Genomic DNA, 14,969 nt, shown 5'->3' with positions numbered 1-14,969 from the left:
CCACGCCCCCCGCTCCCTCCTTCCCCGTCACCAGGCACCACCACTCCTTAAACAAGGTGTCACCATGCACCGTCACTGTTCAATGGGACGATACAGTAAAACGCTTCGAAAGCTACTGCTATGGCGTGGGGTGGGGAGCACTTGGGAAAGTACCGAACAGAAACTAGCCCTCTTATACGATCCGGATGGAAAGGTATTTTCTAAGCACAACCACAATGGAAGACACCTCAAGGAAGTATAAAACTGCACAGAAATTAAAAGTTTCTAAATCTAATAGATGCTGAACAGAAAACAGAAGTGGGTGGAAAGTATGGCACAAACACCACAAAGGGCCAAAATCCTAAAAATCTAAAGCACACATATACGATGATTAACATGACACCACCCCCCTCGCTCCCGATGGCAACACAAGGGAAGAATTCGCTGGCTCATTCAGGGAAGATGAACGATAAGTGTTTTTAATAAGCACTTAAAACTAATCATCTTTAGTGTACATCAAAGAAACTCTAATTATGAGATACATTTTTACCAAATTACAACAATATGCTCAAGTCATATGGGAAAAAATGGCTATATGGAAAATAATCAGATACAAAATATGATCTATTTCCGTGACCTTAAGACGTACCTTTCCCCAACATTTTAATTTTTTACTGTTTTTGTTTTATTTTTTTGAAGTTTATTTATTTTGAAAGAGAGAGACAAAGAGCGAGTGGGGGAGGGGCAAAGATAGGGAGAGGGAGAATCCTAAACAGGCTCCATGCTCCGCACAGAGCCTGACACGGGGCTCAATCCCACAACCCTGGGATCACGACCTGAGCTGAAATCAAGAGTCAGACACCTAACCAACGGAGCCACCCAGGTGCCCCTCCCCAACGTTTTAATGTTGATTTATTTTTGAGGCTGGGGGGTGGGGGTGGGGAGGGACAGAGAGAGGGGGACAGAGGATCCAAAGCAGGTTCTGCGCCGACAGCAGAGAGCCTGACGCTGGGCTCAATCCCGAGATCACGACCTGAGCCGAAGTCAGATGCTTAACCGACTGAGCCACCCAGGCGCCCCGAGATGTTTTTATTCTTGCTGAGTGCCTGTTCGTGACGTCAGTTTATAGCTTTATACTGCAGAATGGTGTTTCTCAATATTTTGTTTGAACCGGATATAATTTGATTGCAAAAGCTCTTTCTTCAACTTTGTTCCCATGAAGGGAAAAAAAAAAAACAGATCCCAGAAACAAAATTCAGTTCAGCACCACGTAGCTTTGCATACTGACCAGGCCACATCACAAACTTGTCAGCCCAGCTCCTGAGCCCCACGAGCCTTGTGGGATGCTGCTATAGGAGCGCCTGTCACAAGCCACAGCCAGGGCCAGAAAGGGGTGCCAGCGTAATTATTTCTGTTAGACTAAAATGAATACGACCGTTGTTGCAAATCTGGAAATCTACCTTGAGTGTTACACCCCGGAAGCGGGGCTTGGCCGGTCTCTGCCAGAGCCTCCCAGATGGGCACAAGCCATGTTCCCCTTCTTAGCCCAAGCCAGAGCATCCTTGCATCTGGACAGGCTGCTCTGGGCTAAATCAGCTTGCTCCTCGAGTACTTAACTACCAGCTGGTGAGGAGGTCCACCAAGACAAGAACCGAGCACATCTCACCTCCTCTCCACTCCAGCCCGGCCACCAGTTTGCCTATGCTCTGAAGCACAGGGGGCCTTGCCCTAGTCAGCAACATCCCCAAGCCACAGCCGTCCGGACCTCAGAGCTCTCAAACTTTCATGTGCACTTCTAACAAGGTCCGGGATGATGCCGATACCACGGGTTCCATCAACCACTCTCAGAACAGCAAGGATCCCCGGAGGGAAGTGTCAGTCTTCAACCGTATGCCCACTCCCATCAAACGTGCCTCAAGTGCTCCCTGTACCGCCTACATCACAGCCATCTGGGGAAGTTTCTTAAAATGCAGACCCACTGCACGAGCAGCTCCGAGAGAGGGGCCCAAACACCTACATTTTAACATGCACCATACTCCCCTCACGTGAGTTCTTGTAGACGGCAAAGCTTGGGAACTGCCAGTAGAGAATTCTAAACGTCCTTACTGGGCCACACCACGGGGAGCTGCTGTGCCTGCCTTGCGTGGCTTCTGAGTTTGGCAGAAGGGCTTTTGCTGAATTGCACTTTGCCTTGAGGGGTCCTATGCCACGCAGGAGCACACACTTCTCTTTCATATTTACAGGCTAAAAGCTGTGGAGAGGATGACTCATCACAATACCTACTCCCATTCATGACCATCTGCGAGAAAAATTTCATTCGCGGCTAAAAAAATGTTGGGTGTTTTCCAAACAGCCAGCCTGGAGAAGAGGAACCATTTAACGGTTGTCTTTGTCTCTTTATTTTGACAACTGGAAGCTCAGAGCCAAACGTGGGGCTCCCTTCTGGCAATTACGCAGGTCCTTTTGACCTAAACCTCTGCGTATTAACAATACGGCTCAGCTCGACTCTCCCACTCACGTGTTCTCATCTCCCCAGTGTCTTAAATCCATCACCCTCCATTGCTAGTGCGCTGTACATATGGATGGGTGGTAGGCATCTGGGCTGTCCACCAATATCGAGTCCTACCCACTGCCAGACTCAGGGGAGTAGTGTGGTTCCCCAAGTCCTTGAAGTTGGGTGTGGCCCTGTGATTTGATTTGGTCAATGAAATGTGTGTGGAGGGGACTTGTGTCACTTCCAGGTGGTGGCCACTGAGTTGCTGGTACTCCACACTTCAGCCTTTCCCTCCCCTTCCTGGGCAGTCCTGCAAGCATGAGCTAATGAAGAAGAGTCACGACATAAAGGAAACCTGGACCACGGGGCGCACAGAGGACCAGTCTGGGCAGTCACCACACCCCAGAGAGCCTGGTGAGGGTAAGAAGTAAACTCCCATTGTGCTAAGTTGCTGAGATTTGGGGATAACCTAAAACCTAAACCTACCCTGACCATATCATAGGCAAATGACCTCAAGTCCTTTCTGGAGAGAAGCTGAGTTATAAATACACAGCAAATATAGACACAAACTCCTAACAAAAGCCTGTTCGAGAGAAAAGATATTTATAGAAGATTATGTTGAGGATACACGGTCACCCTACTTCTCTGAGTACTTCGGATTTGTTCTTGTTTCAATCTGATCACCAGCCTCTTTCAGAATCAACATCCCCGAGTTGTGTTTTCATAGTCTGCTCTTTTTAAACATACATACATAATATTTACCTATTCATTTAAGTGTATAATCCAATGGCATTAAATATATTCACTCTGTTTTTTAGCCATCATGGTCCCCAACAGAAAGGCCCTCTCCATAAAAAACCCTTCCCTTCTTCCCCCAGCCTCTGGTAACTTCTGTCCTACCTTCCATTCCTATGGAATTTCCCTACTCCAGGTACCTCATATGAATGGAATTATACAATATGTGTCTGTCTGTGTCTGGCTTATTTCACTAAGTATAACGTTTTCAAGGTCCAAATGTGTTGTAGCATACATCAAAATTCCATTCCTTTTCCTGGCTGAATAGTATTCCATCGTGTGTTCCTACCACATTGTGTTTATCCATTCATCTGTTGACAAACACTTGGGTTGTTTCCACCTTTTGGCTATAATAAATAATTCTTTTAAAAAATTTTTTTTAACGTTTATTTATTTTTGAGACAGAGAGAGACAGAGCATGAACGGGGGAGGGTCACAGAGAGGGAGACACAGAATCTGAAACAGGGTCCAGGCTCTGAGCTGTCAGCACAGAGCCCGACGCGGGGCTCGAACTCACATACCACAAGATCATGACCTGAGCCACCCAGGCGCCCCTACTCTGACTTTTAAATCAAAGGTCTCAGACAATTGGTGCATGAAATCCTCTGTTGCATTTTCAGGAAAACGTTGCTTGCTTGTGAACATCACCCACTATCCTATGCAATGTTGCCTATATAAAATCCCCAGGGGAAACATTTTTGAGGATTAGGTGTTGGGATAAGGTTGATGCTTCCTGTTTTTTGATAAGAATTCCAGAATGGATCATGATGCCACCGGGGAGCTTATAGCCAGATTTCAAACTTGAACAGTCACTGTTGATGCCCCGACCACACCTCTTGGGACCCCCTTTACCACTTCTGGGCACTCAGGCCTGACTTCAAATGGGCAGCGCCTGTATCTTTGTCAGAGGACTGCCCTTGGGCTGCCCACGAAGGAAAAAAAAAAGGCCAAAAGTACAGGTTTTCCCCATTATCTGTAAGTCTGCCTTATGCCGCTTTGCTTTTATGAAAGCCCTACGTTAGTATTTGTCATTGCTAACTGAAAGAAACCAGAGTGTTTTTACTTTAGGAAATGCTAATTGTTTCATCTTTTTACGCCAGTTCAGTAAAAAAAAAACATAAAAAAAAAACAAAAAACAAAAAAACAAAAACCACTCCACTTTGGGATGGTGGGGAAATCCCTACCTGGGAATTATTCTTGTGCTCTCCCTGCTCTCCAAGCCACTTTAACCAATTCCCGACAGGTGTGGGTATAGAGATACCCTGGTACCCTTACCTAGGGTCATTCTGGGCCACGAGCTTTGCATTGTTTCAAGCTTCCACTTGGGATTGAGTGCCAGTAGCCAACTACGGTTCCTGCCCTAACAGCAGACCCCACGGTGACTTACTTCCCTTTCTGGGTCACTTCCTCCTTCACCTGCCTGTGTCCCCTGCACCTGCCGATCCTCTCAAATTCTTGACTCAGTGTCTGCTTCTGAAAGGAACCTACATGAAGACAAAGCTCCCCTGTAGCAACTTTCCTAGATCCGTTTGCTTTCCACATTTCTGTTCTTCTTTACCCTGGTTCTGAAGTTTTATTTACATTTTTTAAAAAATTCTTCCACTGTATGCTTTCTTGCATACTTCAAAGTCTTTGCAGAATAAAGCATGGTGGAACTATTTTAGCCCAAGAAAAAAAAACAAACAAAAAACCCCCCAAAAAACCCCATCATGTAATGTTACACTTAAATACAAGATAAAAGATTTACTGAATAGAATCCCAATTTTTTTTTTAATTTTTTTTTCAACGTTTTTATTTATTTTTGGGACAGAGAGAGACAGAGCATGAACGGGGGAGGGGCAGAGAGAGAGGGAGACACAGAATCGGAAACAGGCTCCAGGCTCTGAGCCATCAGCCCAGAGCCTGACGCGGGGCTCGAACTCACGGACCGCGAGATCGTGACCTGGCTGAAGTCGGATGCTTAACCGACTGCGCCACCCAGGCGCCCCTAGAATCCCAATTTTAAAAAATACCTACGTACATATGTGTATGCACTGGACAAACGAAAAGCAAGAAATGCGCCAGTTAACAATGATTAACTTGGGGTGATGTCACTGCAGATGGTTTCACTTTTTTTCTTCTTTATGTTACAAGGAACGTGAAGCCTCCTTGTCTGTAAAACGAGGACACAGTCATACTTGCCTCACGGAGTTGTGTCGATCGAAATTAAGCGTAAGTGTAAAGCAGTAATTAGCTGTATCACATATTCACATAATAATCACAGTATGTGCCTAATATGTACCCTAATAAAGGGTAGCAGGTGCCGTAATTACGAAAGCAATTAATGAAACAATCTAAGAGGAAATGTTAGAATTGAGAAAGTAAAAAAAAAAAACAACAACCCATACTTCAGGCTTTGTAAAGAACATTCGCTTACATGAGCTCATTCTCCCTTGAGAACCCTTGCAGGAGGATCAGGGTTAGGGAGAGGGAGTGGGCAGGCGATGGAAACTAATATTTACTCAATGGCTAACATGTGCCAATGCCAAGGTGGCCACTTTGTAGATGTCTCAGGTGAGAAGCATGGGGCTCAGAATGGGTAAGAAACTTGCCCAAGAGGCGGGACCCATGGCTCCAACTCCAGACTCCTGGTCCAGTTTTCCTTCTGCTCCAACAGGCTCCATTGTGTCATTGCCCCTCAAGAGCCTGTGTCCGTACCTGCCCACCTGTCCGTGACATTCTCAGTTTCGAAGGCACCAACGTTCACCAGCCTATACATACAAGCTGCTCCTTCCTATCTCTATGTCCCCGGGGAGCGCCAAGGGGTGGCTTGTGGTGCGTGCGGTGGATTTAGCTCCCCAATCTCTCCCCAAGCCATCCCAAATGAATAGTCAGTCTGAATAAAAACACCGCACTAGCTATGCGGACACAGAGTCAAGGTCAGCTCCACAGTAATACTTCTCGGCCGGGTTGTTCACCCCAAGTCCTCTCTACGCAGAAATTCTGGAACCATCTTCAGAGACAAAGGAGTTGACACACTGGGGGATTTAGGGAATTCTGCGACGGGAGCCCGGCAGAGATTGCGGGCTGGGACAGGGAGCCGTGATGACTTGTACTCTCTATCCCCCCCCCCGCCCCCGCCCTGGAGGCACGTGTTCTAATCATCACAGAGAATGCTACCAGAGTATGTCTTGCTACCCTGTAGCTGTTGTGTCATACGTCCTTGCTGATGGGCAGGGGCCCGGTGTGGAAGGGGCCTGGGATTATGAGCGGGCCAGTGTAGCACAAAGTGCTTCAGAGAGAGCCCGTGTGTCCCTCACCCTGCCAATCCTCCCCGGCCTGCCTCCTACTCCCCAGCTGAAACCCTGGGCTTTTCTAGACTAACCCTGGGAAATCTTTCTGGACTAATCAGGGCTGAGGCTGATCTGTTATACTTTGTGCTCCCGCTCCTGGCAGAACATCGACCTAAGACAACCATGCGTGGGAGCTCCCAGCAAGTTTGCCTTATCACCCCGCCTCACTGACAAGCTCTCCTCCCCGGCACAGGGTCCAGAGCCACAGAGCACTCAACGCACCCTGCTGCTGTTCCCCAGGCTCTGGTGGCTGGCGGCTACCACCTTTGCGGGTCATTTTTCAAAGCCCCTCATCCGCTTCAGCTCCCTCCTTTCCTCAGAATTTCGATACTATCTTCCCCAACCCCCTTCGCGCTCGATTATGCTTCAAAGGTGAACAGTCTTCAGAGATGCGATACAAAGACGCCCAACGTTTTCCTTCTGCTGAGAATAAAGGCATAACCCACCATAGCCCTGTCACACTCTTGCTCAAAAACTCTCAATGGCTCCCAATTGCCTCTAGATAAGTTCTAGCTCCTCAGTTTGGCAGTCAAGGTCCCCCTTCATGCCTGTAGCCAGGAGACCTTCCTTCCACTACTCCATATAGATCAGGTAGCTCATGGGGCAACCCCCGAATGCAATTCTCTTCTCCTCTAGAGTGCAAAAACGCTTCAGTCTCCAAGCCATACCTAACACTAACTGGTTCAACCCGAAGGTCACCCCGCCCCCTTCCTTCCCATCGTCATTAGCACTTTTGCCTCCCTGGTTCCCATTTGGTAGTCAGTCCCATTCTTCTCTCTGTAGGTGTGAAGCCACGGACAATCTTTTTAATTTCGTGCGCCCCCCCCCCCCAACTAACCCTTGCCTCACGCAGAGTCCTCAGGCAATACATGTTGCTAGGTTCCTGTTCCGATTTGTAAGCTTTCCCCCTAAAGTCACAGGGACTCAAGCTCTGTCTCCTCACCTAGGCTGAAAACCCTTCAGAGCAATTCAAGAATCATTCAACCTCCCCCACCCCGCGAACTGTGCTAACAAGCAGGCCCCGACTCAGGAGGTCTGGGGAGGGGCTGACACCGCATTTCTAACCATCTCCCAGGTGATGCGGCTGCAGGTGCTCTGGGGAGCACATTCGGAGAAGCGGGGAGGCAACACCACCTGTTGATCAGGCAACAGCTCACATCTATGCAGCCCGGCTGAGCGCGGAGGCGGAAGACGCCAAGACCGCGAAGCGGCCAGCCGGGGAAATGCCAGCGGGGCCGGCCGCCCCTCCGCCCCCAGCGACGCCCACTTACCTATGGTGGACACGACGGTGCCCACGAAGTAGAAGGCGCCGGTGAAGTCCCAGCGCGGCCGGGCGCTGTCCACGCGGATGCCGGCCTCGGTGGCCTCCTCGTAGTGGCGGAGGAAGCCGCGCAGCTCCTCGCGGCTCAGGTTGTGGCGGCGGCTGAAGTTGGCCAGGCGCTCCTCCCAGCGCTGCTTGGCCTGGCGCTCGTGCGCCAGCTCCAACGCCGAGAAGACCGCGGCGCCGCCCAGCAGGTAGAGCACGATGAGCGCGGCGAGCAGCAGGAAGCGCGCGTTGTCCTCGTTCAGGTGGCCCGGGCCGCAGCTGCAGCCGCAACCCCGGCCGGCCATGGCCGGGCCCCCGGGGGCAGTCCCGCGCTGGGCGGCCGTGGCCGCGGGCCGACTCTCGCCCGGGCCGCCCGGGAGCTCGCGGCTCAGCCCGCCCCCGGACGCCCGACGGCCGGCTCGCCCATGACCGCTGGGCGCTCCCCCAGGCCGCCGCCTCGTCGGCCGCTGCTGCTGCACCAGCTCCCCACGTCCGCCTCGACTCCTGGTTTCAAATCCGCTTTGTCGCCTCCGTCCCCACACGCCTTGGAGTTCTAAACGCTCAAGGTCCGAGCGACCCGGGGCACAGTCCGCTTCTTCTTGGCACGAGGACGCGGGCGCTGTTTCCACTCGACGCGCGCCCAGCTCGGCTCGGATTGGGGAGGGGGCGTGGCGCGTCCTCAGCGCAAGTTGGGGCGGACTTGCATATCTCCCGAGGCGAAGGTCTCGGGGCCGGCGGTCTCCGTCGCTTCAACCATCGCTTCTCTAGCCGCCGACGGCCAGGGCGCGGGGTGTCAGTGTGCCGGCGCCGGTGGTGCCTCCCCAGATGGATCCGTGGTGCTGCGTGCCAGTCGCTGCGTGGCGCGGGGACTCAGGCCTCTGGGTAGTTACCCACCGGCTGCCGGGGCTTAGAGACCGGAGCAGGTTCCCGTTGGGCGCACCCCCAGGGACTGCGCGGAGCGGGGTCCGCGGGTTCCTACGCCGCGCCGGGCCCCCACGCTGCGCGGCATCCGGCGGGCGGACGGGCTGGAGGAGGAGACCAGAAAGGGAGGTTGGAATGAGCGGACCAGGGAAGTTAGGGGCATCTCCCCCGGGCAGCCTCCCTCTCCTTGCCCGGGCCACGCGCCCTTGGGTCCGGCGCGGGGGCGTCTTCCAATCCCACGTGTCCGCTCCGCCGGTGTGAAGCGCGCGTCCCTAGCCAGCCCCAGCTCCCGGAGAGGGGGCCGAGGACCGGGGGCTGGAGAGTTCCAGCCTCTCCATCCGGCCTTGGCCGCCTCAGTGAGCGCCAGAGATTTTGTGCTGCCGGGGCGCAGCGCAGAGCGTTCTCCCCCCACCCCATGCAGAGCAGCGGCGAGGCTCCCCAGCAAACGGGCCAGGGGCTCCCTCCCCGAGACCTCGCCTTTCAGGGGACGCCGGCGCAGCCTCTGCGCTGGACTCTCACCTCCCGGGGAGAGCCCCCTCCGCGCCGCTCTGTCGGGACTGTCCTCAGGTCCCCTCTTCGGCGCGGCTCTGCTCTGCAGAACGGCGCTGGGAGCAGAGGTCCACGCCGGGCACTGCCCTGCCTGGCTGGCTCGCTCCGACGCTGCAACAGGTGGAGCCACGCGGCTGCGGGCGGCAGCGTCTCCACCCCGGCCTCCGCCTCTCGGCCGCGCCGGGCCTCTCCCTTCCCTGGTCTCCGACCGCAGGTGCGGGCTCTGGGCGGGCCCACCCACCCGGGGGCTGCAGCGCTCCCACCCCGGGCGCGCAGATCCGGGGAGTGGGTGTTGAAGAGGTACGTTGGGTGCTTTGCGGGCTTGAGTGGGCCCCTTTTGGGCCAGAAGGGGGCGCTCCGTCTCCTCCAGACACGTCTCGCCCACACCTGTGTACTCAGCCACACACTGCCCCTCCGGAAACACCAGCCCTTGGCATGTGGGAGTGAATACGGATACAGAGAGGAATGGACGCGTGGGCATCTTCAAACTAAGTAGAAGTTCCCTGCCTCCCGAGAAAGTAGTCCCAAGCTCAGAGCCCGCCCATCACCCACTTAAACTCTCCAGGAGCGGAGAATAAACACAGAGCTCCGGATTCCAATACATCTGCCATCCCCTCAGTTCCGTTACCGACTCCTGAATGCCCCTGTTTTATTTAACTTATTGGGGGCAAGAGCTTTAGGTGGTAGTGAGTATGGAGACATGTATACAACCAGGTGTAAAGTCCGGCAATTACTCCCCTCCCTATTTTACTATGAAAAATTTCAATTTCAATTTCATTTATCCATTCCTCTTTCTATCCTTCAACCCACCTCGTTCGGATGCATTTCAAAGTAAGTTGTAGACGTCCGTGCAACCACCTCCCCACGCTGGCCAGTACCTTTCCCTACATATCATTAAGGAGAGTTCAATATTTACAGATTTTTTTTTTCTCGTGGGGTAAAACTTACATACAGTGAAATGCACAGATCTTAAGTGTACTGTTAGATGAGTTCTGACAAATGCATACACCTGCTCAGATTAAACAGCTGTCTATCCAACCTATCAACCAAGTGTCACCAACAGGTCAGTGTTCCCCATATGCTCTTTCTCAGCAAATCCCCACCCACATTCCTCCAGAAGAAATCACTGTTCTTTTTTTCTTTTTTTCCCTACCATGGACTGGTTTTGCCTTCATGGAGCTCAGTTTTGCTTGTTCTAGATCTTCATATAAATGGAATCCTACCGGAGTGCCTGGGTGGCTCAGTCTGTTGAGCGTCCGACTTTGGACAGTTCGTGAGCTCGAGCCCCTCGTCGGGCTCTGTGCTGACAGCTCAGAGCTTGGAGCCTGCCTTAGATTCTGTGTCTCCCTTTCTTTCTGCCCCTTCCCCGCTCATGCTCTGTCTCTCTCGGTCTCTCAAAAATGAATAAACAGGGGCGCCTGGGTGGCGCAGTCGTTAAGCGTCCGACTTCAGCCAGGTCACGATCTTGCGGTCCGGGAGTTCGAGCCCCGCGTCAGGCTCTGGGCTGATGGCTCAGAGCCTGGAGCCTGTTTCCATTCTGTGTCTCCCTCTCTCTCTGCCCCTCCCCCGTTCATGCTCTGTCTCTCTCTGTCCCAAAAATAAATAAACGTTGAAAAAAAATGAATAAACATTAAAAGAAAATTTATAAATGGAATCCTACCTTTCCATACTTTTACGTAAAGCATTATTATTATTTTTGAGATCTTCCCATGATATATGTCTCGGTCATTTATTCCTTTTTCTTGCTAGTATTTTTATTGTTTGAATATTCATACCCCTATTGATAGAAACCGGGGCTATTAGAATTTCTTGGCTATCCTAAAACTGTTAGGAACATTCTGGTACAAATTTTTGTGGATCCGTTTTCGTAACTCTTAGGTAAATACCTAGGAGTGGAACTGCTGGGTCATAGGGGAGGTGTGTCGTTTTATATGAAACTGCTTAACATTTTTCCAAAGTAGCTGTACTAACCAACAATGCACAATAGTTCCATATCCTTGTAAACATTTGGCAGTATCAGTTATTGTGATTTTAAACATACTGGTGGGTGTGCAGTGCTCTCTCATTGTGGTGTAATTTGCATTTGCCTGCTCTCTTAATGTGTTTATGGCCATTTGCATATCTGCCTTTGTAAATTATCTGTTGAATATTAATGCTGAAAATATTTCTTGAAATATTGTACGTTATCTGTTGAATATCTGTTTAAAAATGGATTTCTCTTTTTTATTATTGAGGTGTAGGGATTCCTTATATATATGTAGGAGATCAGTCTTTTCTCAGACACCTTTTTTTTTTTTTTTTTTTTTAGTAGCTTCACATCCAGTGAGGAGCCCAACGTGGGTCTTGAACTCAAGACCCTAAGATTAAGACCTGGTCAACCCACTGAGCCACCCAGGTGCTCCTCAGATACCTATCTTGCAAATATTTTGTCAGTCCATGGCTTGCCTGTTTATTTCCTTAATGATGTTTTCTGATGGTATGTTTTTAATTTTGGTGGAATCCAATTTATCAATCATTTCTTTTATGTTTGGTGCTCTTTTTATATTAAGAAATCATCACTTCCCTCCAGGGTGTATAGGTTTCATGGATTTTTCCTCCCAGAAATATTATAGTTTTAGCTTTTATAATCAGATTATGATCCATTTTGTTTCTATATTGTGTGAGGCAAGAATTAAGGTTCATTCTATCTATATGGATATCCAGTTATTCAGTGCCATTTGCTGAAAAAAACAAGTGTGAATTTATTTCAGAAATCTGCATCTTGTTCATTTTTCATCCCTCTTTATGCTAATGCTACAGTATTTAGATTGCTTGTAGCTTTACAGTAGGTCATAAAGTCAGGAAGTGTGAACCCTCCAACTGTGTTCTTTATTAAGATTTTCTTCGGATATTACAAGACCTCTACATTTTTGTAAAAATTATAGAACCAGCCTCTTAATTTCATCAGAAAAAGCCTTGTGGGATCTTCATTAGAATTGTGTTGAAACTATCCTGGGGAGTACTGACCTTTTAATTAATGAATGAGGTTTATTCCTCTATTTACTTCAGTCTTTTGGGTAGTTTTCATGTAGAAGTCTTGCACACTTTTTGTAAATTCACTGTAAAGTATTTTTAGGTGTTTTCATGCTATCGTAAATACCAAGATTTCATTTTCCAGCTGTCTGCTGTAGTATATAAACATTTAATGCAAATTAACTTGGTTCCTGCAACCTTAGTGAATTCACTTATAGTTAATTCCTTTAGGATTTTCCATATAATCATGCCATTTGAAATAGTTTTGTGGGGCGCCTGGGTGGCGCAGTCGGTTAAGCGTCCGACTTCAGCCACGTCACGATCTCGCGGTCCATGAGTTCGAGCCCCGCGTCGGGCTCTGGGCTGATGGCTCAGAGCCTGGAGCCTGTTTCCGATTCTGTGTCTCCCTCTCTCTCTGCCCCTCCCCCGTTCATGCTCTGTCTCTCTCTGTCCCAAAAATAAATAAACGTTGAAAAAAAAAAAAAAGAAATAGAGTTTTGCTTCTTCTTTTCTGAGATTTATTTTTCTTGTCTTACTGCAATGGTTAGGACCTAAGTATAACGGTGAAGAGGAGAGGTGGAAGGAGATATCCTTATCTTGTTCATGATCTTAAGGGAACGCCTTCAGTTTTTCACTGTTAAATAGAATGTTAACTGTGGGTTTTTCATAGATATTCTTTATCAGGTTAAGTTTCCTTTTATTTCTAGTTTTCTGGGAGTTTTTTTTTTTTTTTATCATAAATGAGGGCTGAATTTTGCCCAATGTTTTCTCTGCATCTTTTGCAATGATCATATAGTCTTCTTTATTCTGTTAATGTGTAATTTCATTAATTACTTTTCTAATGTTAAGCCAAGCTTGCATTTCTGGGATAACTTCCACTTGGGGTTCCTACTCTTATTTTCACTCTTCTACTTGTTCTGGGTTCACTTTGCTGCTTTTTCCTAGCTTTTTATGGTAGATGCTTAAGTCACTGATTTTAGATCTTTCCTCTTTTGTATTATTAGCATTTTAAAGTTATATTTTCCTGTTAGCCCTGTGCTAGCTGCACCCTAAAATTTTTGGTATGTTGTATTTTCATATAAATTTGTTCAAAATATTTTCTAATATTTCTTCTTTGACCCATGAGTTATTTAGAAGTGTGTTGCTTAATTTCCAAATATCTGGGTGTGTTTTTTTTTAAGACAAATCATTTATTTCTAATATTTTCACTGTGGTCAGAGAATCATATTCAACATGTTTCAATCTTTTTAAACTTATTGCTTTATGGTCCAACATATGATCTATCTTAGTGAACATACCATATGCACTTGAAAAGAATATGTATTCTACAGTTGTTGGGTATAGTGTAGATTCTATAAATGTCAATTAGGTCTAGGTAGTTGACAGTGTTTTTCAGATCTTCAGTCTTTACTGATGTTTGTTCTAGTTATTCTATTGATTGGTGAGAGACGAGTATTAAAATCACCAACCCATGATTGTGGAATTGTCTATTTCTCCCTCTAATTATGCCAGTTTTTTTATATACTTCGAAGCTCTGTTATTAAGTATAAGCATTTATAATTATCACATCTTACCGAAATAGTAACCCTTTTATTTTTATGAAATGTCTCTATCTCTGGTAATACCCTTTACATTCAAATTTACTTTATCTGATATTAATCTGTCACCAGAGGCTTTTTGTACTTAGCATTTGTGTGGTATCTTTTCCATTTACTTTTATCCTGTTTCTTTATGTATTTAAAGTGGATTAGTTGTGAACAGCATATCGTTGAGGTTTGTTTGATTGGTCTGGTTTTATTTTTGGTTAGGTCTGACAATCTACACTTTTGAACTGGATTGATTAGATCAATGATGTTCAAAAGAATTTCTGTAATGATGGAAATATTTTGTAAATATTTGTGCTGTTCAATATAGTAGTCTGATATGGTGGTGACTATTGAGCATTTGAGTGCCACTGAGGAACTACATTTTTAATGTTAATAATTTAAGTTGAAATATTACATGTGGGTAGTGGCTATCATCTTAGACAACACAGGTTGAGCCCATTTATATTAATGTCGTGATTTGTGGGACTGGATTCAAGTCTACCATTTACTATTAGTTTTGTTTGTCCCCACTGGTTTTTGATCCTCCTTTCCCATCTTCTTTTGGATTAACTGAATATTTTTTAGAATTCCATTTTATCTCTTGACTTTTTAGCTCTCTGCCTTGGCATTATTTTTAAGTGTTTACTCTAGGAAGTAGCTTTTCTTGGTCCTCTAAGAGTTACTATTGTACAACTTAGTGTAAGATATAGAAACCTTGCAACTGTACAGGTTCATATCCCACCCTCTTCCCAACGTTTACTGTGGTTGTTATTCAAATCACATCTCCATATGCTAAAACCTCACAATACAATTTTTTGCTTAAATAGCAATATACATTTTTATGCAAAAATTCAGATTTTATATTTATTCATTCTTACATTGGTCGAAATTGACGTCAGGAATTTATAGGCAAACAATAACTTATTTTCTACCTCCTAGCTGAACAAAAAATACACACAATGTGGCTTTATTGTTAGACAAGACTTGCAGTTTTT

The 14,969-nt window shown here is 47.5% G+C and overlaps 1 protein-coding gene across 1 annotated transcript in view; it reads right to left on the bottom strand.

Annotated features, from left to right (window-relative positions):
- The window catches only part of KCNK13 (potassium two pore domain channel subfamily K member 13), a 112,595-nt gene extending 104,384 nt beyond the window's left edge, over nt 1-8,211 (bottom strand). The window contains exon 1 of the mRNA XM_030319771.1: nt 7,872-8,211. Coding sequence (XP_030175631.1) covers nt 7,872-8,211 — 340 coding nt within the window. The remainder of the gene's footprint in view (nt 1-7,871) is intronic.
- Between the last annotated feature and the right edge of the window lie 6,758 nt (nt 8,212-14,969).

Source organism: Lynx canadensis, chromosome B3 (genome assembly GCF_007474595.2).
Source record: "Lynx canadensis isolate LIC74 chromosome B3, mLynCan4.pri.v2, whole genome shotgun sequence".
In the NCBI taxonomy this organism is placed as follows: Eukaryota; Metazoa; Chordata; class Mammalia; order Carnivora; family Felidae; genus Lynx; species Lynx canadensis.
The sequence above is the reverse complement of the archived record's forward strand: the minus strand, read 5'-3'. Positions and strand labels throughout refer to the sequence as shown.